General features: G+C 37.1%; 1 protein-coding gene and 1 long non-coding RNA gene across 4 annotated transcripts in view; one reads left to right on the top strand and one right to left on the bottom strand.

The window, feature by feature from the left end:
* Nucleotides 1-17,798, bottom strand: part of LOC141542562 (uncharacterized) — a 108,564-nt gene extending 90,766 nt beyond the window's left edge. The window contains exon 1 of the long non-coding RNA XR_012482204.1: nt 17,636-17,798. This is a non-coding gene — a long non-coding RNA (uncharacterized LOC141542562). The remainder of the gene's footprint in view (nt 1-17,635) is intronic.
* A 144-nt stretch (nt 17,799-17,942) lies between these two features.
* ZEB1 (zinc finger E-box binding homeobox 1) overlaps nt 17,943-25,996 on the top strand; it is a 182,576-nt gene continuing 174,522 nt past the window's right edge. The window contains exon 1 of one of the 3 annotated variants that reach the window (XM_074267052.1): nt 17,943-18,049. In XM_074267052.1, coding sequence (XP_074123153.1) covers nt 17,992-18,049 — 58 coding nt within the window. In that variant the 5' untranslated portion in view covers nt 17,943-17,991. Of the gene's footprint in view, nt 18,050-19,907; nt 20,139-25,996 lie in introns of those variants that run through there. The other 2 variants (XM_074267053.1, XM_074267054.1) reach the window with 2 other exon arrangements.

Consider the following 25,996-nt stretch of genomic DNA (forward strand, 5'->3'; position numbering starts at 1 on the left):
TCATGTTTTATCATATCTTGATGTACTGCTCTGTATAATTTGAATTTTGTGAGGGAAAAAGTAAGTTTTTTCTTTAGTAATCTCTTTAAGTTCACTTTTATGGCTTTTGGTAGCATATAATATTTGTTCAATGGCCCAAGACAAGCTTGGCCTAGCAAATACTTATGTGATCCTTCCTATTTCATAATGATTCCCTTTGTAAGAAGGTTCTTGGTTTGATAAACTTTAAATAAACTTTGTTTCCTTTCACATGTCTTTGAAGGCCTTAAAATTCCCTATATTTACACATTTTCTTTCTTAACTCCACAATCTCCCACCTCCTCATTCCCAACTGAAAGAAAATTCTTGTAACAAATTGAATAGTCAAGGAAAACAAATATTCACACTGTCCATGTCCATAAGCATGTCTCAGCCTGCAAATCAAGTCCAGCACCATTTTGTCTGGAGGTTGTGAACATTATTCATCATTTCTTCACTAGAATCATGAGTTACTAAGTTTTCTGAAGTTATCTTTAAAATGCTGTCATGACAGTATAAATGATTCTTCACCTCATCTGCATCAGTTCATTATGTCATCCATGATTTGTTTTTTTTAATTGTCTATTTTCATATGGGTGTTGATAACTTGGATTCTTCCTTTGAGAAGTGTCTTCATATATTTTGATCATTTATCAATTGGAAAATGACTCTTCTTATAAATTTGAATCAAGAACTTATTTATTTTGGAAATGGGATTTTAACCAGAGAAACTTAATGCAAAGATTTTTCCAAGTTCATTATTTTCTAATTTTTCCTGCATTGGTTTTGTGTGAAAAAATTTTAAACTTTGAGTAATCAAAATTAATAAGGCCAAATTCTTTGATCCTCTTTATTCATTTGGTAATTTACTCATTGAAATGATTTAGTACCGGAATAGATTAGTTATACAATACACAGAAGCAAATGTATGACAGCAGCCTATCATATGAGGAAATCCAAAAACCTCAACTCCTAGAAATAAGAATTCATTACTTGACAAAAAAGATAGAAAAACTGGAATATAGTTTGGCAAAAATTAGGCCAGACTCAATACTTCATGCTATATATACAAGATAAATTCCAAATGGAGATGTCATTTAGAAAAATGTCAAATCATTAACAAATTAGAAAAACTATTTTTCAGATTTGTGGATAGCCATAGGATCTTGACTTATTGTTTTTAATTCCCTATACATGTCTGTGTCAGAATTAATTTTTTAGGTTTTCTTTTTCCTTTTAAGTTCCCTCACCTGCTAAATTAGCTGTCACATTGTCATATATTTTGGGGAATCTGGCTTTGTTCTGTTTTCCCACTTTTTTTTCAAAAATATAATTCTTAGGCTTTTATGAGAGATTTTATTTTAGGTATGATTTGTAGTTTAGTTTAGTTTTCTTATTTGGAGGACAGCTTGGTTCTTGTAGAAGAAAGGAGAGATAGTAGATTGCAATTACTATCTAACTCTCAATCATGCTTTTGTTGCTGTATGCTTGTTTCAGTCATGTCTGACTTTATGAACCCATTTGGAGTCAAAATATAATGGCATGGTTTCCCACTTCCTTTTCCAGCTCATTTTGCAGATAAACTGAGGCAAATAAGGTTAAATGCCTTGGGTCACATAGCTTTTAAGTGTCTGAGGTCAGATTTAACTCAGACCTTTCTGACTCTAGGCACTAGCTGCCCCAAGATGCTCATGCTTTACTTTGCAGTAATTTTTTTCTCACCATACTGATCTGGGGACAATTACTCAATCGAATATTGACTTCTCATCTTGGCTGACATTTTTTTCCTGGTATGAGGAGATATGCTGCCTTAAGGTACCACGTATCTCTAGGATAAACACCTTGTATACATTCTACTTGCTCTATATGTGATTTTAGAGAGTTGTTGAGTGGCACTGTGATGTTCTATCTTAAGGGTGTCAATGTGTCAGAAGACTTGAACCCAAACACCAAAAGCAAGTTCTTTATTCTGCTGTGCCCCAGCAGCATGGCATTTTATGCTCTGCCTGTGCTTCCCATCCCAGCGAAGAAAAAAAAAATCTAGCACCAGATGACAATTCCAGCCTCATTTCATTCTATTTACCTTCAAACACCATAACTTCCTAACAAATTGGAAATTGTTCACCCATCACATACTGTAACTTGCTACTGCTATGCATCTGTGAAAATAATTTCCCAATACCTGGAATGATCTCCTAGATATCCGTCTAGTGAGGGTCTTTTCATTCAAGGATCTATTCCATAAAGTCTTCCCTGATTCTCTGAAGTTGAAAGTGATTACTTGTTTTTTATATTTCTTATGGAAGGAATTTTGTCTATTTTTGCTTGCTTTTGGCATAAAACTAGTTATTTTTAAGTGTGCATACAGAGAAACCTTTTTTTTCTTCAGTAGAATTTGGTTGAAATGCAATCTATTAAACATTGTAGGTGCTTAAAATTTATTACATCTAAATACAATGGTATATAATTTAATTGTGTTCCCTAATATTTTAAATTTAAGCAGAACTAGTATGTATATAGCTTCTTTGCTTTTGCTGGTTTTCCCTAAAATCAAAACACAGGCTGAAATCTGCTTTAGTATAATAAATCTTTTCCAAAATAAAAAAGTCTTCTCTGCTTTACAGGAATGGTGTGGGAATAATAATTCCCTAGTCAGGAAAAATGGCTGAACTGTAAGGTGAACTATATTGGCCACTAACTTATTTTACCCTCAACTCCACTACCATCTTTCCCCAAGATCAAGCAATTTCTCTGTGCAAGAACTGTATCGGATTTCAAGTAGCCTGGAAATTAAGTGATCCAAAGCATCTTTGAATTCTTATTTGCTATTTGGTAACATGCTGTTCTTTACTGTTAAGCTACCAATATGATACATGTGTTACAAGACATAGTAATAACTCATATAAAAGAAAAATGCAAGACATGAGTGAAAATTTTTTTAAAAACTGAATTTGGGAGAAACTCAATTATGATTTCAGAGAGGCCTGGAGAGACTTACATGAACTGATGCTAAGTGAAATGAGCAGAACCAGATCATTGTACATAGCAACAAGATTATATGATGATCAATTCTGATGCACTTGGCTCTTTTAAACAATGAGATCATTCAAACCAGTTCCAATGATCTTAGGATGAAGAGAGCCATCTACACCCAGAGAGAGCACTGTGGGAACTGAGTGTGGATCACAACATAGTATTTTCACTTTTGATTGCTTGCATTTTTTTCTCATTTTTTCCTTTTTGATCTGACTTTTCTTGTGCAGCATGATAATTGTTTAGATGTAGAGAATGTTTAACACACTAGATTATTTGACGTCTTTGGGATGGGGTGGGGGACGGAAAAATTTTGAAACACAAGGATTTTCAAAGGTAAATGTTGAAAATTATCCATGTTTTGAAAATAAAAAGCTTAAAAAAGTAGCAGCTTTGGTATAGACTACTGGGCCTAGAGTCAGGAAGAGCTTAATTCAAACAAGGTCTCAGACACTACCTCAGTTTACTTCTGTTTTAAAAATAAGCTGGAGAAATGGAAAACCAGTATCTTTGCCAAGAAAACCCTAAATAACATGAAGAGAGTCAGACAAGACTACCAACAACAAATAGATATGAGTATATAAATTTCAATACAATTATACATGTGAGTATATAGTGCTTTAAAAATCTCATTTTCTCTTCACAATCCTTGTAGGTAGATGCCATCATGCCCACTTTATTATTTTAAGTTTTTTTTCAAAATACATGCAAAGATAGCTTTCAACATTCACTCTTGCAAAATCTTGGGTTCCGAATCTTTCTCCCTTCTCCCTACCCTTTTCCCCTAGATAGCAAGTAATCTAATATAGATTAAATATATGAACATTTTCTAAACGTATTTCCACATTTTTCATGCTGCACAAGAAAAATCAGATCAAAAAGGAAAAAAATGAAAAAGAAAAAAAGCAAACAACAAAAATGGTGAAAATACTAAGTGGTGATCCACATTCAGTTCACATGGTCCAATTTTTGGATGCAGATGGCTCTTTCCATCACAAGTCTATTGATTTTGGCCTGAATCACCTCATTGTTGAAAAGAGCCAAGTTTATCAGAGTTAAGCATCACATAATCTTCTTGCTGTGTATAGTGTTCTATTGGAGTTTCTTAATTTGCATTTCTTTAATAAATAGTAAAATAGAGCATTTTTTCATATGACTAAAAATACGTGTCCATTTTAAGATGAGAAAATTGAAACAGGTGGTTTAAATGACTTGCCCAGAGTCAAAGAACTTGTAAATATTCGAAACTGAATTTGAATTCAGGTCTGTCCAATTCCAGATTGAGGATTCTTTCCACTATGCCATCTGATTTATTAAATATGTTATATTTTCCAAATATTTCCATATTTCTATGTATGGAATGATATGCATTGAAGTATATAGACATATGAAAGGGATGTAATTTTATGAAATGGATAAATGGAATATGTATTTGGAACATTAGAAATCTTCTTTACTATTGCTGAAACATATAAATGAATACAAGTTAATAGAATCCTAGATAAATCTATAATTTAGACTATTTAATATACAATTTAGGATCTAAATTAACCATGTACTGTTTTAGCCATTTTTATAATATAGAGGAGGAAAAAAAGTGGGCAATTACATCATCACTAAGATTTGGACAGTGCTTATTATAATATTTTTCTGTACTAAGGAATTTAAAATTATCCTTTCATTTGATCCTCAACACTGGGAGCTAAGTGCTGCTATTATTCCCTTTAACAGATGCAGAAACTGACACAGAGATTAACGGGTATGTTCAGAGTTGCATAATAAATAAATGTAAGAGGGAGATATGAACTCGGATCTTCCTGACTCCAAGTTCAGTGCTCTATTTTCTAATGCCACTCATTGAAATATTTCATCAACATTTTTGTTTCAATCAACAACGTCTTTTTGGGCCAGACACTGTACAAAAAATCACTATACACAAGAATTAACCCCTACTCACAAGGTTCTTACTTTCCAATAGAATAATGCTATTGGAATAATGCTGTTTTATATGCAGGTTTAAAAGAGCATAATTTAAAGGAAATCATTAGAAAATAAATTTCTTCTATGTGTTTGGAATATAAATCTTACCGAGTTACTAAACTGAACAAGTACTTGGGAGTTTCTAAGATTATTTTATGAATTATACTGGTCATTTCCTCTGATCTTTGGCTATTTTATTTTGTCATAGCCAACTCTTCTGATAAAGTAAACTAGGGAAAGAAAAGGAGATGGACTTCCTTTCAAAATTTAAACAGCAATTTAGCTTTCAGTTGCTCAAATTGTTAGAAGGAGAAAGTAGAATGTATAACCCAAAAAGCTGATGCTTTTTTAAAAATACTTAATCACCAAGATAAACTATCTTCATTCTATTCTTATCTATGCTTTGAAAAAATGCTCAATAGCTTTTTTGATAAACTCATTGCTATCTGCCTTTTGTTCAATTCTTTCCCCCCAATTTGAAATAAAACTCTTGAATCAGATATACAAAGTGAACCAAAACCCTACCCTTATCTTCATATTGGCCATGTACAAAAAATGTTATATTCTGCACTTTGGGTTCCTCGACTGTCAGAAGTTGAGCAGTGTGCTTCTTCACTAGTATTTTGGAATCACTGCATTGATCTAAAGTCTTTCAAACCACCTAAATTTATAGTATTGTTTTGTATAAATTGTTCTCTTATTAGTTTATATAATCTTCCTAGGTTTTTGTCTTTGTTTCTTACAGAATAGCAGTATTTCATTACATTAATATATCTTATTTGTTCACCCATTTTCCAATTTACAGGTATTCTCTTGATTTCCATTTAGGTCAAAAAGTATCATTTAGTTGCTTTGGGAGCATAATTCTAAATAGCTTTAGCTCAGTATCTGGCACATAGTAGGTGCTTAAAGTTTACTGAATTGAAAAGCTAAAGTAATTCACAATTCCCTCAAAGATACACTGTGTCTATTTTCCCACAGCCCTTCCAACATATGCCATTTTCCCTTTAGGGGAAGAGGGAATTTATGTGTTATTCCCCATCAAATCTGTGGAGATTCTCTCTTCCCATTCTCTAATTTATGTGACTTTTAATATCTAGGTCACTCATTCATTTGGAATTTTTTTCTCAGCATATGATATGAGATGTTGATCTGAGCCTAGTTTCTTCTGGACTGCTTTCCAGATATTCCAGGAGTTCTTAAATAGTTGAGTCTTCGTTGTTCAGCCATTTCAGTTACATCTGACTCTTTATGACCCATTTGGGGTTTCCCTGGCAAAAGCATTGGAGTAGTTTGCCATTTCCTTCTTCAACTCCTTTTACAGAAAAGGAAGGAGAGGTAAGCAGGGTTCAGTGGCTAGTGCAAGGTCATAGATCAAGTATTTGAGGTCACATTTGAACTCAGGTCCCACTCTATCCACTGTGCCAATTAGCAAAAATAGTGAATCCCTTGCCCTCTAAACTGAGTTTTTTTTTTTACTTTATTAAATATCATGCTATGTTGTTACTTTGCTTCTGTACATCATGCACCTAAACTTCCAGTGATCCTCTTAGACCAGTCTATTTTTTTAAAAAAGTATCATGCAATTTTGATGAACTTTGCTTTTTATAGTTTGAGATCTGGTACTGCTACATTCTCTTCCTTTTCATTACCTTAAGATTCTTAAAGTATTTTTCTTCCAGGTGAATCTTAGTATGTCAATAATAAAAACTTTTGTAAGTTTGATTTGTATGGCATTGAGTAAGGCAGAATTAATTTAATATTGCAGTCATTATTGGCATGGTCCACTTATGAGCAATTCATATGTCTTTCCAGTTGTTCAGGGCCATTTTTCTGTTAAGTATGTCTTGTAGAGTAATACTGATAATAGTTCCCATATAGGCCTTAGTAGGAAAACTCTTAAAATTAATTTTATATATTCTATAGCATTTTAAATGGAATTCCCTATATCTTTCTGCTCAGTTTTGTTGAAAAGGTACAGAAAGGTAATGATTTGTGTGGGTTAATTTTATATCTAGCTACTTTGCTGAAAATTACTTTTATTTTTTGCTGACTCCCTAATTAAATCATATTATCTGTGATTCCTTTTTGCCTATGTGTATTCTTTCTCTCAATTTCTCCTTGTCTATTTGCCATTGATAGTATTTCTTACCATTATGTTAGTGATATTTTTTGTTTTACGTCTTGATATAATTGGAAAATATCTAGTTTATCGCCATTAAAACATTGATTTTTTTATTTAGAATTTTTTTCTACAGTATATATGCATGAGTAATTTTTTATAATATTATCCCTTGTATTCATTTTTCCAAATTACCCCCCTCCCTCCACTCCCTCCCCCCGATGACAGGCAATCCCATACATTTTACATGTGTTACAATATAACCTAGATACCATATATGTGTGTAAATACCATTTTCTTTTTGCACATTATTAGATTTCAAAGGTATAAGTAACCTGGGTAGATAGACAGTAGTGCTAACAATTTACATTCACTTCCCAGTGTTCCTTCTCTGGGTGTAGTTATTTCTGTCCATCATTGATCAACTGGAAATGAGTTGGATCTTCTTTATGTTGAAGATATCCACTTCCATCAGAATACCTCTTCATACAGCATTGAAGTGTACAGCCATTTTCTGGTTCTATTCATTTCACTCAGCATCAGTTGATGCAAGTCTCTCCAAGCCTCTCTAAAACACTGATTTTTTATAAATAAAATCACATTTGACCAGAATTTACAATTTGTACAGATTTGTATAACACTTTACATTTTTATAGCATAATGCTATGTTCTCCTTTGATGCTAATAACTTCCCAAAGAATGGGACCTATTATTTTCCTTGTTCTATAGATTAGAAAAGACTGGGGATTTAATTTATAACTGACTCAGTAAGGATTTGAACCCAGATCTTCTGACTTCTACTGAATACCCTTTCTACCATAGTTGTCTCTCCAACATTATATGGTATAGTTGAAAAAAAAACAGTCCTAGAGTGAAAAAATCAAATGAGTTAAAAATCTCTAATAATAAGCTTAGTAATTGTGACCCTGGGACAAAAAAAATGTTGACCCTCAATCTCATGTATAAAATGGAGAAAATATTTGTACAATCTGTTTGAATAAAACGCTTTGTAAACATTAAGTTGCTAGAGCAATGTGAGCTGTTTTCTTCCTAATAATGGTTTAATATAAAAATTAGTTTCTATAACTCAAGGACCCACTAATAGAGGTATCTCAGAAGTGTATGCTGAATGACAGAAAGAAGTTATGCTAAAATAAACTGCCATAGGTAATCTGAAAAGTAGCTGGCATTTTGAAATTTTGGTTTATATTTAATTTCAAATTACAAAGTAATAAAAAGTTTAATTACATATGGTTTATACTAGTCCATAATACTCTCTTCCATTAGAAGAGTTAAGCTAATTAGCTAAATATATTTGATTTGTCACTTTTGAGTCCTTTTATTTTATAATTCTATTTTGTTAAAAAAAAAATAAACCATAAAAACTTTACTGGCCAACCATGAATTCAGAGGCTTTAAGGCAGCATTAATCTATTCCCTTCTATTTTGAATTAACAATCCAATTCCTCTTGTATGATCACAACCACACTGAGTTTATTTTCTGACTTTAACCATAGAATACAAAACTTATTATGAAGCCAATAATTCATATAGGTAAACAACCAAAATGTGTAACTTGCAAATAAAAATTCTAACCAATAACTTTCTTTGCTACTTGAGACTTCATTAGTAAAAACGCAGTGTTAAAACTACTTAATAAGAACCCATGATAAGATATTAAACAAGCTCTTCCATTTCAAGAAAAAATTGTAATTCTAGTTTGTTAAAACAAATTCCAAAACATTATAGCTAAAATTAAGTAGGCATAAGCATATAAAAACTGGGATACTTGAGTCTAAGATAAAAATCAAGAAAATTTATAGAACAAAATCAAAAACATCACAGATTATGAACATTGATTTATTTGTGAAATTCTAAAACAGTAGAACTAAGGGATACTCTGAAAATAGTTAATTTTTGGATAAATATCTACTTTTTCTATGTGTGTATATGACTTCATCTCTAAAAGTAGTATAAGTTGAAAATATAAATGGCTTTGACCAGAATTTAGATGAACTCAGGGATTATAAGTCCATAACATTATTAAAAAGAAGCTAGAAATTAGGATCTATTTATAATCTAATGCCATGTAGAACAACCTAACCCATACAGTTTCATTCAAGTGGTGTTACTGCCATGAGACAGTAACTAGAGAAACATAAGTGTGATTGAGCACATCATTTACATTTTTAAATCATAGTCTTGGTATGTCTAGTTTAAAGTTTTTTTTCTTTTTTAAAACAAGGGATAGGTCAATGAGAGAGTTGATATTTCTAGAAATGACAATTATTTTAAAATAAAATGCAATAAAAATTGTAAAAATTACTGCATGCTGATTTTTTCCATTTGGTAATGTCTATTTAAAGAAATGGAAAAAAAGCATGGAAAAAACATAATTCGAATGTTATTTTTGAAAGTTATACATGTAGAAGTCTAATAGTTATCTATTGTATTCATGCTTTAAAAGGACCTCTTATTTGAATGTTCCCTTAAACAATGCAGACACTAACTGATCTTTGCTCACTTCTCTTGGGTAATTCTTGCCCATGCTCTCTCACAGGTTCACCAAAGGCGTCTATCCAACCTGCTGAAAGCCCTTCCTTGTTTTTTTCCCCCGACACCTCTATATTACCAAAGGAACATAAAGTCTGTTCACCTTGTCATCACTCTTCTTTGACACCTGACAAGGCTATCTTTTTTCACTATTCCTGAGACATTTTTTTACTCCAGTTCTTTGAAGTTTCTCATTTGTTATGTTGCAATATGCTTTGCACTCATTGTGTATCTTTCCAAGTTTCTTTTTGAGTATTTACAATTCAATTATGCTTACACCAATGTTATACTTTTTTAGGGAATTTAGACTATATGAGTATATATTTTCTGTAACACTGTCAATTTTTATAGCTTAGAACTATATTCATACAAAGGCACTATTTTAAATTAAAAGTTCTAGTTGTTGCTCAAAGTCTGTTAGAATTCTGTATTTCAGTTTCTGTTTTCAACCTGGGAGTCAGTTTTGAGATTGGGATAATTTACAAGTGACCTAACTCTTCTTGAATCCATTCACTCCATACTTCACCAGTTCTATTTCACTTTGGCTGTCTCCTCAACAAACAAGCACTGTGGGGGATGAATCTGTTTATGGCAGGGCTTCCTAAATGGGGTTTGTGAATTTGTTTTTAGTTTATTTTCTAACTACTTTAACATAATTGACTTTTTGAGACCCTACATATTTTTCTTAATTTAAAAAATATCCTGAAAAGAGTTCATAGATCCTGACAGCTGAAGGAGTCCCAAAAGGACAGAAATAGTTTGTGGTATCCTTCTCTGGCTATCTTTTAGGTAATTTACTATAATCAACAAGGCTCAGTTAAAATCTTTTTTCCTTAGGCTAGAGTAAAAACAAGAGGAAAAAGCAGCAAGACACAGGATATTATTTGTTGATTACTTTAAATATGCCCTTAAAATATTTGATATGGTAAATCCTCTCTTGCTCCTCTTCAGTTTTTAACTAAAACCCAAGGGTTTTTTTTTTTTTTTTTTAGTGAAAGTAGAGGGCAAGATCTGGCATATTTTCACTATCTGTCTTAAGACCCTTTACTAAATAATAGGGGAGTTGCATTGTGAGCTAATGGAATTTAGCCTAGCTAAATTCAGAATAGCTTGCCACTAAAAGGGTTTTCTTATGTTTTTGTTTTTTGATCGGAGTGATTCATGAGGTGGTGTGGCAGGATCATGGATCTCAAGAACTCAAGTACATGGTAAAAATGTTAAAATTGCACTATATCATTTTCTAAATACTTAAAATAAGTATATGGTTCTTTTAAACTTTATTCTTTTTATTAAAATCTACTTTCTCCCTCTGCTATTCTATATTGATAAAAAGAAAACTCCTGTAAGAAATAAGCATAAGGCAGCTTAAACAAAATCCCAAATAAACCAAAAATACATGCCATTGATGTATTCTAGAATCCATTATTTCTCTGCCAGAATTTCGTGTTTCATCAGGAGTCCTTTGGAACCTCGATCATCATTGCACATTTAGAGTTCTAAAGTTTTTCAAGTTGTCTTTATAGTATTGTTACTATATAAATTGTTTTCTTAGTTCTTCAATCTGCTTTCTGTTCATATAAGTCTTCCAAAGTTTCTCAGAAACTGTTCCCTTCATTTCTTAAAACAAAAATAGTATTCCATTACATTCATAGATCTTTATTTGTTCACACATTCCCTAATTGGTGGACATGCCATTAAATTCCAATTCCTTGCCACTACCAAAAAAACAAACAAAAAAACTGCCACAAATTTCTTTTTGTCTGGGTCCTTTTCCTTCTTAATTTTATTCTTTTGGGCTATGGCCTCATGGTACCATCACCTCATAGTATTCAAAAGTTATGCACAATTTAATGCCTTTTGGGGCATAGTTCCAAATTACATTCCAGTATAGACTTATTCAAAGCCCTGTAAGTACTGCATTAAATGTGTCTTAACACAGTCCCACCAACATTTGACATTTTCCTTTTTTTTTCCCTTATAATTTTTGCAAATCTGATGGATATAAAATAGAATCTCAGAATTGCTTTCATTTTAATTTCTCTAATTCTTAAGAATCTGGAGTTCTTTTGTTTCTGTTGTTTTGTATATGGTTACTGATAAACTGGATTTCTTCCTTTCAAAATTACCTGTTCATATTCTTTGACCATTGATGATTTGGTTTTCTAAGACCTTGTATTATGATCCTGTGATTTCTGCTGTGTAAGCCATATCTTATCTGTGTTCTCATTTGTCCTTATTGTGTAATTTATCCTATCTTCATTATTAATCAGAAAAATACTATTTTTAAAAGATTCTTTAAAAAAATCTTTGCTGCCCTGTTCACTGCTACTCCCTTTAAGGTAAACTGTCATATTCACTATTTACATCTATGCTAGGCACCAAATCTGTCACTCTAGAGAGCTGTTATCTGATAAGATAAATTTGCATGTAATGTCTTCCAGGTAACAAAATACTACTTAATGGAAAAGTATACTTTGTTAGCTAAAACCATAAAGTTAGCTATAAGCAAAAACAACTAAAAATAAAATAATGCAGAATAAACAAAACAAAAAGTGTTTGAAAAAGCCATTAATAGTGAATTCAGTTAGTGTGTAGTTACATATAAATTAAAAGTAGCAAATTCAGTAACTTGTTTTAAAGAGCATATAAATTCACATAATACAACTTGCTCAACTAAAATACTCAAATTTGTGGTTAACAGTTTTACAATAACAAAAGTGTCTGACAATAGTTTACTTTGATAACCTATACTAATTAAAAATAGTGTCTATACATGTAAAGTTCTTTCTGATTAGATTTTTATTTTGATATTGGATGAAAGGCATTCCAGTAACTTATCTATAAATAAGGTACAGCTATACCTAATTAAAGGCTACATGATAAGGAATCAACACACAACATCACTGTAACTGAACATACTTTTAATTATCTTAGCTAAGTTCAGAGAGATTTATCAATAGGTTGGACAATGGGATGATGAATTTTTCAGTAATTTCTTAAGACCCTTTTCTAAATAATAGGGGAGTTGTGTTGTAAACTGATGGGAAGTACATATTATGGGGATTAGTCAAAGCTAAAACTGACCTTTATTATGATTAATAGTTGACATTTTTATATACTAAATAATAAAAATGTCTATATTACATTACTGTCATCTTTCCAATTCACCTGCAAGTCTGGATAGTTAATAAAGAATACACAATATACAAAGTATGGTGAATGCCTTTTAGGAGCCTATAATCAAACAGAAAACCATGTAAATAAATATATAAAAGGAATTATATTAATAAAAATTTCTGTACCATAGAATCTATTTTTATATAATGTAGATAAGAGGTTCAAATTGTTTCTTTCTAGTAATATTTCAACAATCCTAATAGGGTATAAGACCTTAAAAGATTAATTAAGTATCTACTGAACAGAATTCTGTGTTCATATTATGTTTAAATACAATTGAAAATAAGAAGAAATAGCAACACATGGCTAGTCTACCTTCTCCTTCTATGTGAAGGAGGGAAATACTTCTGAGAACAGGAAGATTTCAAAAGTCCTTGAACACAGGAAGGGAGTTTGACAAGCTGAGAAGAGGTATTTTAGGCACAGGACAAAACAATACCAAAACAATAAAAGGGGGAATAAAATGAAGAGATTTCACAGTATTCTTGCCTCTAAGTCAGCAGAATGGGCAAAGGAATAAAGAAAATGAGGGCCGTATAGGACAAAATATTTGAAGGCAATTTAAAGACTTGATTTCAAGAAAAAACTTTAGAATTATGCATGAAATTGTTTTTGATGCATTGTTTTTTGACTATGAATGAAATATTTAAAATCTATACTTACAATACTTAACATGCACACAACTTACCTGTGGTCCAAGAATTGTATCAGCAATTTAATTGAGAGAAAACTGGAAGGAAATCAAAAGTCTAGTCAGGGCTAACAACAGAAACAGCAGATGATATGTGAAGTCAAAGAAGATAGAATAGCATTGGAACAAAAGACAATTGGCATGAACCATGTATCTGCAGACTATCTATCATTTGTGGAATGTGCCTAAAACAAGCCAAAAGGCAAAACAGCTATGTCATTCTGTCTGAAGTATATTATTTTTCATCTTGTATGGAGGAAAATGAAATTTTAGCCATGTTATCCAATAATATTAGGAAATGACCAGCAGGATGAATAGAGAGGCTTGCAAAGACTTACATGAACTGATGCTGAGTGAAATGAGCAGAACCAGGAGATCATTATACACTTCAACAACGATACTGTATGAAGATGTATTCTGATGGAAGTGGATTATCTTCAACATAGAGAAGATTTACTTCAGTTCCAGTTGATCAATGATGGACAGAATCAGCTACACCCAGAGAAGGAACACTGGGAATTGAGTGTAATTTGTTTGCACTATTGTCTTTCTTCCCAGGTTACTTTTACCTTCTGAATCCAATTCTTCCTGTGCAACAAGAAATTCTGTTCTGCACACATATATTGTATCTAGGCTCTACTATAACATATTTAACATGTATGGGATTGCCTGTCATCTAGGGGAGGGGGTAGAGGGAAGGAGGGGAAAATTCAGAATGGAAGGGAGTACAAGGGATAATATTGTAAAAAAAATTACCCATGCATATGTACTGTCAAAAATATAATTATAAAATTAATAAAAAAGTTTTTTAAAAGGAAATGAACTGTTTATAAATATGCCTTTTAAGGTGGAAGTTTGGAGAAACATTCCATTTTAAATATAAATTATGATTTTGGGGGAAATTATTTTATTTAGTACTTATTTAATGATAGCTTATGAATAGCATACTGATATTATATATAATCTCAAAAAGAGGTCTACGAAAAATTCATTGTTTAGTTTAACTCTTTTGTTGCCCACTGCCTAACAATTAGTTTCAATATGGTAAAAAGGAAGAGTTATCAGATTTACAATCAAAGAACTGGTTTAAAATTCCTGCTCCATCATTTACCATCTCTGTTACTTTGCACAAATCCCAAAACCCTCATGGGAACTTATTTCCTCATCTTTAAAATAATGTGTTGATGGACATCATGTGTCATCTCAAATCCCTTTTTGCTCTAATTCATGATCCTATAAAAAATCAATACCACCATGACCACAACTGCACTTCAAGTTGGAGAGAAGTTCTTGTTCTTAGAAAGTCTCATTGGGAGAGGAGGGGCTGAACTGGGCCCTCACTGTGTCTCATTCTGTCGTCTTTTGCACTTCATTGCTTGCAGAATTTTGCTGTTGATACCATGACACAAGAGCTTTTGCTTCTGCTCCATATACAACTGGGGAGGAAGCAGCAGGCTAGATGGGATCTTTAAATTCTATGAGTTTCGAGATAATATACCAAAGCTTTCATCAATTCTGTACTATCAATATATTGCATACCCATCACCTTTTCCAAATGTATATGATGAAAGAGAATGGAAAAACTGAGTATTATGTAGCCACGATATATAAAGAAGAATGTTAGCTTTGAAGCTGGAAGATTTAAAGGTTCAAATCATATAGCCCTAACATGTATGACTTGTGAAATCATAGGCAAGTCACCTCAAAGCTCTTGAGTCTCTGTTTATTCATTGTATAATGAGGATTTGGGGCTAAGTGTCCTTCCAGGTCTGATTCTATGAGAGCTTCTGGAATGAAGGACAGCTCCTCTGTGGAAGATATAGGTGAAGACATTTTCAAGGATATGAACACAAAATATGATACAACATGAAAATCTAGCAAGAAAGTAAAAAAAGAAAAGAAAAAAAGGCGAGATTTTGGTCCTTATGCATTTTAGAATTACGTGTAAGAAAAGGCCATCAGTTCATTTGTGCATTGTACATATCTTTGTTAATATGCATTTATATATGTCTCTGAACATAGATGCTGTCTGTAAAAGATCTTGATTTTACAGACAAGATAAAGAATACTTAATTTTGCTTTTTTTTTTTTTTCAAATTCACAAATCATTAACATTTCCCACCCTAACCTGAAACTCTAGATGGAGTGATTAAGTATGTAAGTTGAGGAGAAGAGGAGCCAATTCCTGGAGTTACTAAATCCTGGTACTTCTAGCAGCACTATAGAAAAACCATGAAAAGAGAAAGAACAAATCCCTTAATCAGAAGATTTGGATTCATGTCTTGATTCCGAAACTGGATTATGACTTCGGCCTAATCATTTCTCTCCTCTGGGGATCAATTTCTTCATTTATAAGATGGGGATAGGTGCTACATACATCAAAGGGTTGTTTAAGAAAAATGCTCTGCAAACCTGAAAATATAGTACATAAATGTCCCTATATATGCATTTAAGTGGAACATACAGTTTCATGGTATTTAAACATATATTTGAAAAGTGAAAACGATAAGGGATGGAGTGTGTGATTAGAATCCAATGAGAATAACTTTATGTAGTAGATTCAAGAATAAAGTGCAGAAAAACTTCGGAAAGACAGGTCAGAAAAGAAATGGCACATATAAAGTATCCTGGAGAAATACATTTGTCTAATTGAAGCATATATGTGAAGCAAAAGGAAACAAAATTAGAGAAGTGCAGTTAGTTAAAGAGATAATCAGTTAATCTACCAAACTTAAAATCTAGGTGACTAGAGCCACTGGAAGGCCCTGAGAAGTGATATATGGAAGTGCTAATTACGGAAGGTAAGCATCTTGATTCTTTGCAGATCTGTGATACCAATCTCATTCATTTTCAAGCATATCTTGAATATCAATAAGTAGCACATACACCTCTCTAAAAGGTCCATACCTAAATAGATACAAGAAATGGAACTGTCACTTACCTACAGAAGTAAACGTTCTAAAAATAAAAATTATTCTGTTTCATTCTTCATACTTTTAAACATTTAAAGTTAGTAGACTTCACACATCCTGATTTCAAGGAAGACTGTCAGAGTCCATTCCAGAATTTTCCAACATTAAGTAGGATGCATTAGGAAGGCAATACTGAGTGCACTGCATGTTAATAGAAATGTATGACAGTACGTAGCTACTTTCTCCGTCTTATGAAGGAAGAAACTTCTCAGTGATTGACATTTGTCACCCTGTCCAATTACAATTAGTGTATTTCAGACATATCTAACTTCATCCAATGGGCATTTAAAACCCTCTCCGTGTGCAACTACTGTACTCGAGACACATCTAATAGGTTCGTTTATTGGGAACTTAAAAGTTGATAATCAAATATTTCGTTTAAAACTAATGTATTTAAAATACATCCAGGCCCCTCTATTGGGAATTTAACCTTAATTTCCATTTGCAATTAGTGTCTATTTAAAATATTTCTAAGCTTAGCTATTGGGAACTTAAAAGATTCCAAAAGTTTATAATTTCCATTTACAACCGGTATGTTAGAAACCCATATAACCGGCTCGACTGTGGACCCTTCGATTTTGTGGTTTCTCGCTGACTCGGGGTGGGAAGCCGAGCCCTCAGTTCCGTTAAGGTTGGATCCGGGTGGTGGCCAGGGCCAAGGGGCAGCGGGTGCTCTTTATTGCACCGGGTCCCCCCTCCCCCCAAATAAATCACGCCCGGTCAATCCGTAACTCCACCGCCCAGACGCTCACAATCCGTTATGTCTGCCCTGAGGGTGGGGGAAGGGCCGGAAGGCCGAGGCCATCACAGGTGAGATCCCGGCCGGAGCCCCACCTCTCTCGAGGCGCTTACGCGGGGCTCCTCGCTCCCTCCCCCCTCCCCGTCCCAGTACCCCGGGGCCTCGGAGGCTGGGAGGGGGCACGACTGCTGTCAGAGACCTCAGGACGAGTCTGTGCGACAATCCCCAACTGCGCGTCACGGACGGGAGGGGTGGCTGAGGCTCCGGGAGAGGGCGCAGCGGGGGCGTCCCGGGGCAGGGAGGGGGCACCAGGGACATGAACGCGTTGCTTCGTTGGACTCGCTCTTTACCTTGCCCAGCCCAGGTCCCGGCAGTCTCCCGCTTCCCCGCCACCCACTGGGTACCTGAGGGGAAACTTTTCCCTCGGCCCCTCAGTTGCAAAGCTCGCCAGCGCCCACCGTTGCCGCAAACCGCCCTCGCCCTAGCAACAAGGTTCCGGTCGTAGAGCGAGCGCCTCTAGGTGTAAGGAAGGTGATGTCGTAAAGCCGCGAGTGTCGTAAACCAGGTGCGGTGGGGAGCCCGGGGAGGGGGGAGCGGAGGGAGGGAGGGAGGGAGGGGTGGAGGCGGAGGGGTGAGGGGGGGAAGGGGGAGGGAGGGAGGGAGGGGGAGGAGGTGACTCGAGCATTTAGACACAAGCGAGAGGATCATGGCGGATGGCCCCAGGTGTAAGCGCAGAAAGCAGGCGAACCCGCGGCGCAATAACGGTGAGTCCGCGGACGGGCCCGGGGAGCGGCGGGGCCCAGGGCGAGCCCGGCCGCCGGGGCGCGCCCGGGGCTGAGGAGGGAGAGCCGGACCGGGCTGGGGGGCTGCGGGGCGACAAACGGGGAAAGTCGAGTGGGAAAGTAGAAAGTAGTGCTGGGAGCCCCCCGCCGCCTCCTCCCGGCTCGGCTGGAGCCGGAGCCGGAGCCGGAGCGGAGCCGAGCCGAGCGGAGCCGAGCCGAGCCTGTGCCCCAGCCCGGCGGCCGCGCTGCCTCTGCCTGAACCGTTAGCTGGGCTGCCCTTACCTGGCGTCTCTCCGCCTAGCGGCTCCCGCCGCGCCTGCCTCCCTGGACCGTTAGCCGCCGCGGCGGCGGCTGCATCCCGGCCCCTGGGGCGGTGGGGCCACTTCTCGGCTGCGGGCGGAGCCGCCGCCGAGGCTTTTCGCACTTTTCCCCTCTCCGGCTCTCTCTCGCCGCTTCTCCCCCTCTCCTCCTCCCGCTCCCCGTTCAGTGTCATTCTCCAGCACCCCGGAGGCCCCCAGGAGCCCGAGGAACAAACTTGTTCCCCGCGTCCCCAGAGGCTAAAGCGGGCCCCCCGCCCCCTGCCCCCGTGCGGCCGGGGGGGGGCATGCTGCCTGCACTGCCCGGGGAAGGGAGGGGGCGTTGAGAACTGTTTTGGGTGCGCCAGGAGGGGCGGGGAGCTCCTGCCCCCCCCAGCTTCCAGGGCACGGGCGAGGGGAAGCTCGAAGTTGTCTCTCCCGAGTGGAGAGAGCGGATGCGTGGGGGAGGCTGCTGTCCGCCCGCTCTGGGTGGTGCCCGCGGCCGTCGGGCAAGTTACCTGGCTCGGGAGCCCCGCTGCCCGGGGAGCTGGGCCCGGAGCGCCGGGGGGCACGTGGGGGAGAGGGGTCGGGGCGCGTGTGTGTTGTTGGGGAAGTTGTTACCTGGGGGAGACGCGCTGAGCCCAGCGTGAAGCTGTCTGCGGCTGGAGTGGGAGGGGAAGGGGGGACGGACGGACTGACGGACAGGCGGCCCGGCCGCAGCTGCAGTGGTGCCTATTGATCCGGGCTGATTGGCGGGCGAGCCCCCCACCCCCACCCTCCCCCCGGCTGCCCCCGGGCGGCTGCTCGGCTCGGGCCGCGAGCCCACGTAAGTTTCTTGCGTCTCCGCTCGAGTCCTTTCTGGCCGGCCTGAAACTCCCCTGGCCGGGCGGGCTCTCCTGGCGCGCCCGGCCCCGCGGCTGCCTCTCTACCTGCGTGGACAGTCCTGGGTGGGGGCGGTGTGGCGAGCCGCCGAGACCGTGTAAAGAGAGACGCGGACGCCTCGGATCTGGGGCTCGGGCCGCGTTAGGGCGACGGGGGCTCTGTTTGGAATGAGTTTGAGGAGGGGGCGATGGGCATCCCGTGCCAGTGACAGCGGCTCCATCCTGTGGAAAAACGAGGGGCTGTGCTGGAGCTCTGTCTCCCCGCCCGTGGGCTCGCTAACCTTTCCAGCAATCTGAGCTGTTGTGTACGGGGGGCTTCCTGCCTAGAGTCGCTCCCTCCGGCCCCAGCGGGCTCCACAGTAGACCCGGACCAGCCCTGTGGCTCCGGGCCTTGGATTTCGGGGACCCCCGGATCGCGTCAGTCGGCACCCCCGCGGAAAGAACGCGCGAAGTTGCGGTGGAAAGTTGCGTGGGGCCGCCGCGGGCCCGGGGGCGGCGGGGGCGGGAGGGCGCGCCGCTCAGCCGCGGCCGGCTCCCCTGGCCCGGTAGGCAGCGCCCGGGCGTGGGGGCTGCGGGAAAGGTAAGTTCGGAAAGCGCGGCGCCGTCTCTCCGGATTACGGGGTTGGGCGTCCGAGGAAGGGGCTTTTCTTGTTGCTGACGACATGTGTGTGACATGTGAGTCTGAGCCACCAGTGTCTGTGCAGCTGCTGTAAACATGTTTACCTGCCCGGGAGAGAGAATGGATCTTCTCCTCCGCAGCCCGTCCTAGGCTTTTCTCCGGCCGAGCCATATCAACAGATGACCTAAGGGGAAAAGGCGTTCCGGAAAGGTCCGGGAGATCCCCGCGGAGAGAGGCCGGCTCCCGATCGCCGCGGCAAATGGCAACTTGTGCAGGTAGACAGACACAAAGATGGGGTTGAGTTTTCTGCTGCCGCCGGCATGTCAGCCCCCTCCTGTCTGCCGCCTTGTCCTCCGGGGACGCCTTTATTTACCGCGATGCCTGTCAGTGTTTTTCCTTTGTGTTTAATATTAGACAAACAGATTTGAGGCTGATTAGCGCAAAACGGTGTGTCTGCGGCATGCATCACCCAGAAAACAAAAGGTGTCTGAGATAGTACTGGTACAGGTACCTTCCATTTTCGTCACTTCGGGATCCTGGCGTTGCATCTGCCTCTGTCGTTGTTCTGAAATGCTTCTCGTTCTCAGATAACTAGCATAGCCGTGTTCTGGGCTGTAAATAGCTATATATTTTGCGAATTAAAAATGAGCTTGTCATGCCATTGCAGTGAAATCTCAGGATGGGCTCTGGTTAATATTTCTTAGCAACGCAGTCATGTTTAAGTTGCAGATATTTTCTGAGGAGAACTGCCAGTAAAAAATGTTAACCCTCAGAGGCTTATGGTTAACAAATAAGCGTTGATTACAGTGGGAGGTGTGCATAGAGGTACTTAATTTCATTTGTATGGAAATAATTTTTGTTCATACCAGATTGTGTTGCTTATGTAAATAAAACATTTTAATTTCCGTTCTGGAATATGTCTTCTGAGTGGGGGTGAGGTACAGTGAGGTGGCAAGTACTGTCAAGTTGACATCTTGTCAGCCGGTTGACTTGTGTTTGCCCATGGAAGAAACCTTACCCAGTGAGCACTGACTTTTATGTTTGTTAGTCATCTGTAATGGAGGTAAATCAGAGCTGCTTAAATGGATTTCAAAATCACCCTGACTGCTTTGTGTGGTATATATTATGTGTATTTTAAGAGTTAAATTTTCTTATTTCTCACTCCTTAGAATCTTTTCTTGTGGAAGAGTCTACTCCAGTACCTTATGCCTGTCATTCTGGTATATTAACCAAATGGAAAGGTACTTGCATATGTTAGAGGCACTTTTCCTTGCTGTCTTTGGAATCCACCAGTAGAGGATGCTAACAAAAGAGATATATTGTGTACTACTCTACCATGAGTCTTTCTTACCTCCTACTGTGTTTGGAACCTTTAGTATTCTGGTTTTTTTTTTTTTCTTTTTTTGTGAAATTTTATTTCACATTGTGCTAGCTTTAAGTAACAGATGTAACATAATTGAAATTTAGATAGAAATATTTTCAGATTTAGCAGTCTTTACCTTAAAATTGCAATTGAACCAAACTGTTTTTTGCTAAAAGGCCTGTGTTCTTAATTTTTATTTATCTTTTATAATGGTGCTTGTGTGTGTGTGTGTGTGTGTGTGTGTGTGTGTGTGTGTCTTTTGGGAGTGGCGCTCGAGAACTTAATGACTTTGCCACATTATTTTAATAGTAGTTATATTTTAATTACAAATGGAGCAGAACAAATGTAAAATCTCATATGAAAATTCTGATAAGATAACAGAATGGCAATCATATCTTTTTTCCCTCATGAGTAATTATTCTAATTCTTGAAATAAGATAAAGCTTTTAGGAATTATTCCTTTGTCTTTCTTTTAAAAAGAGTAAACAGAGATAAAAAAAATTTTAAAAAGTAAACAGAGATGATGTGGCAGTTAAGTGAACCTTAAGGTGTTGTCAGTAGACTACAGACATTAATAACTTAAGGATACTGCTCTCATTTTTAGTCTTCCTTGTTTGTCCTTTAATATACTTTCTCTTCATCCTCTCCTCAATCCTCCACTCTCATCTTTCTCAGTAGGATGCATGTTTTGTATGAATTTAAATTGCCAACTCAAAGTAGTACTGTTCTGAATCCAATACTGTCTTACATAAAATTGAAATTACAGTTTTAAAAATGTATATTTTGTTTAATGAAGTTAACTCCAAAGGCAGTATGCTATAGGGAATAAAGGGCTGTCCTTACATTCAGAAAGTTTTGGGTTCAAGTTCAGTTTTAACCTCTACTGGCTGTATTATGACTATGGTCAGGTCAGTTGTCTCTTTGGGCTCAATTTACTTCTGAAACTGCCCACTTACCTGCACAGATGGGGTTTCTTTTCCAGCTGTTCACCATACTAATGAAATTTTAGATTTTGGATCACTAAAAGAAAATCTCTTTGTGGTTGGGATATTTCATCAGTTGTATAAATACACTACTAAATTGTTTTTTAGAAAGCTTTTAATTTGGTTCAAATGTCAGAAATGTCTAATTGCCCACTTATTGTAACATTGATGAGAGAGTGATCAGAAGGCACACCTTGCCATTCCTTTTGATGGTAGACATCATTATATATTCTCAGAGTACTTACTATGGAAGAAAACTATTATGAATTTCCATCATGGTATGGGCATGTGTGGATTTTAACTGGGTTGCATTTAGTATTTTGAAAAAAAAAGAAAAGAAAATTTACTATGAAAAGTTGGCTTTTTTAATTTAGAAGTTACTGTCCTTTTGACAGTTCATTTTTTTAAATATGTAAAACTAGAATGTCTTCAAATTTGAGGTTTCTGAAGCATCTAACATAAGCATAGATACTTTATGGTGTTCTCCATTTGTTAAATTTCAAATCTTTTCTATTCAGTTTCTATCTTCATTTATTGCTCCTCACTTAATTGGTTAGTCTCTTGAGATAATTGCATGCTGATTCATCCAGTTCTGTACTTCATATATAGTCATTAGGGTGAAGATAGGCAGTTGGTTTTTCTTTTGAAGAAGTGATGGGTTGCACTAGTCTACATCTTTTTTCTTGATCCCTCTAGTGACCAGTAACAATCATTTGTGAAAAGTACAGGTTAAATTTGAGTGTAGGTTATGGACTATACTTTTACCAGATGATAAAACTTAATATATCAAATTGAGAAAATTCCCTAAATCATCTGTCAATTGTTTACAAGCACTGAATCACCAAATATGTAACTGGCTTGACTGGTAATTGCTGTTTTATTCATACTTGTTCATAACAATTCTTTTTTTAATATAAATATAAAATGAATCTACAACTTAAATCTGTGGGAGCTACATTTGCATGGTGAAAGAATTCATGAAGTTTTTTCTCTTCTTTTTTCTTTATACTTCCCTGTTGGTTTAATGCCTTACAAAATTATAATTCATATACTATCTGATATTTTTAAAGTTACTTTTAAATGTTGTTTTTTGGATTTAGAACTTTTTCTTTGATTTTAACTTACCAGAATCTGTTCAGTTTAAGATTGTAGCATATTATCTGCTTCTCTATTTCAAGAGAAACTTCTTGGAAATTGGAACAAGGCATCTGAGTAGGAAATCTGCAGAAAGTTATGTTGCCATAATCTTAAATATGGGATCTTCTAACATATTTCATAAAGAACCTCAATTTCTTTGTTAAATATATACCAGAACTTCCTCTGAACCCTCTTTACACCACTGAGAACAGTATAGTTTAATGGGAAGAGCTCAAGATTTTGGAATTGAAATACCTTGGTAGGCTCTAGTCCTCTTACTTGTGTCATTTACTGCTTATGAGATCTTAGTTTGTTAGTTTATTCTCTCTTCTTTTCAATTTCTTCACCTGTAAAAGGGGGAAGTTAGATTGGATGATCTCTAAGGACTCCTCTACATCTAAATCATTAGATGAAATTTTCCCCAAATCATACGGGGACTACTCTGGCAATATTTGCCCCACTGTAAAGGAAGGAATAGTAAAGGAATCATTGTCATCATAATAGTAACTAATATTTACACAGCACATCAAGATTTACAAAACATTTTACATTTTCACATTGATACTCACAATAACCCTATTATTATCCCCATTTTGTAGAGGCAAAAACTGAGAAGTTAGTGGATTTGCTCCAGGAGTCACATAACTAGTAAGTATCTGAGACAGGATTCAAACTCAGATCTTCCTAATGCTAAGTCTAGGGCTTTATCCACCAAACCACCAAGTTTCCACTTAAGTTTTGAATCAGAAGAGGTAGTAAAATTAATCTAATGTGTCATTTGGAAGAGTAAATCTTGAGAGTTTTTTGGACATTGTTTTTAATCCTAAATTTTTATTTTCCATTGCATCTTCCCTTTTTCATTTGGCCCCTAATTGTACTCCATTTCTTTAATGAAGTTATTCTGTTTTCCCAAATTCCTTATAATGAATTTTATGCATTATTTAAAGTTGATTACTTTTAATTTATCCCCACCTTTTAAACTTGTTTTTGCCTCTCTTTAGTGTCATATGCTAATTCTAGGGATTAATTTGATAATTTTGTCCTTTTGTATTTAGAATTCTAATTATAATATAATAGGATATCAGTGTAAAAGACAGGAGGCCTGGATTACAGGTAAGTCTCTAGTATGATCTGTGGCAAAGTGCTTACTTTTTCTGGGCTGGTCTTTCCTTATTTAGAGTTGGAATAAAGTTCTGATTCTGAATAGAATGATAGCTGTGTATTTCAAATCCTTGCTGAAAATTTCCAATTTTCTGGTTCTTTTTACAAGAAACATTCTTAATATATAATTTATTCTATCAAAATGTAGACTGCTCCATCCAGAGTTGTCTTTCTGCAACAACACTTGGGCTATACTTTGATTTAGAATAATTTTGATATCATTTAAGCTAATATATTTTGAACTCTGTTTACTGGGGGAAAAAACAGTTTAGGAGTTGTGAGGCACTTCACTGGCCATGGCAGCCTGAGAAGCAAATCTGATTCATGGCTGGTTTTTGTATGGTCCAAAAGTTATGGAATGTTTTTGCATTTTAAATATTTACTATACTTTATATTATTTAAGTTGTATTAATTTTAAAGATGTTTTTGCTAAGCTCCCCTTTAATGACACAAGGGAGGATTCAACTTAAGGGAGAAAATTGTTTGTTTTTAATTATGAAAGAACAGTGATGTAAAAGTAAGAATAAATGATTAAGATATCTAAGATAATTATTGGTACAATCGTTAAGATTTAGCAGTGTGTTTTGTGGATCAAGAATCATAAATTTAGAGTTGGAAAGTCCTGGGATCCAAACCTCCATATTTGAAAAGTGAGGAAATTAAGGCTGAGAGAACGTCCATGACCTCCAGGTAGTAAGATCTGAACAAAGATATTTTTTTTTACTATCCAGTCCAGCATTCTGTTCATTACTTGTGTATGGTCTCACCCTCTCCTGAATAAATTTGACCTGCTGGGGTTAGTAAAGAGCCACTTTTGACATAGTTTGAGATAGCCTTCAGAATACTTTGAAGTTCAGAAGTGGATCATGGAGCTCATCAGTGGGGTGATCATCTGCGCCTCTCTGGACCATCACCTCCCCTCAGTTTCCCATAAGAAGTTGACTCACCTGCCTGGGCCTTTCTTCCTTTTTCTTGACATTCTAAGGACAGCTTCAGACCATCACTTATCCCTTACTTCCCTTTTACCATGTGGCACTCTTCTCCTCCTCTTCCTCCTCCTCTTCCTCCTCCTCCTCCTCCTCCTTCTTCTTTTTCAAATCACACATCTTTCTTTGACAATATCCTTCATACATATATAACCATGATGTGTAGATGATTAGGGCAGATTTTTTTTTGAATGGGTCTTTTTTGGTCCACATATCTCTGTGATGGCACTCAGTATGCCATCCACACACGAGAATTTGTAGGACATAATCATATAGCAGAGTTCTAAGCCTGGGGCTCATGAACTTGGATGGGGAAAAAACAATAATTAAATTATTCCCATATTAGTAACAAATCGTTTCTTCACTGTAAAAATTGACTATTTTATTTCATTTTTTTTGTTTTCATCATGCTCAATAACTTTTAATGCTTTTCTCAGAAATAATTTTTGTTGTTTAGTCATGTTTGAGTCTAACCATTTGGAATTTTCTTGGCAAAGATAATT

This window comes from Sminthopsis crassicaudata, chromosome 5 (assembly GCF_048593235.1).
Source record: "Sminthopsis crassicaudata isolate SCR6 chromosome 5, ASM4859323v1, whole genome shotgun sequence".
Classification (NCBI taxonomy): Eukaryota; Metazoa; Chordata; class Mammalia; order Dasyuromorphia; family Dasyuridae; genus Sminthopsis; species Sminthopsis crassicaudata.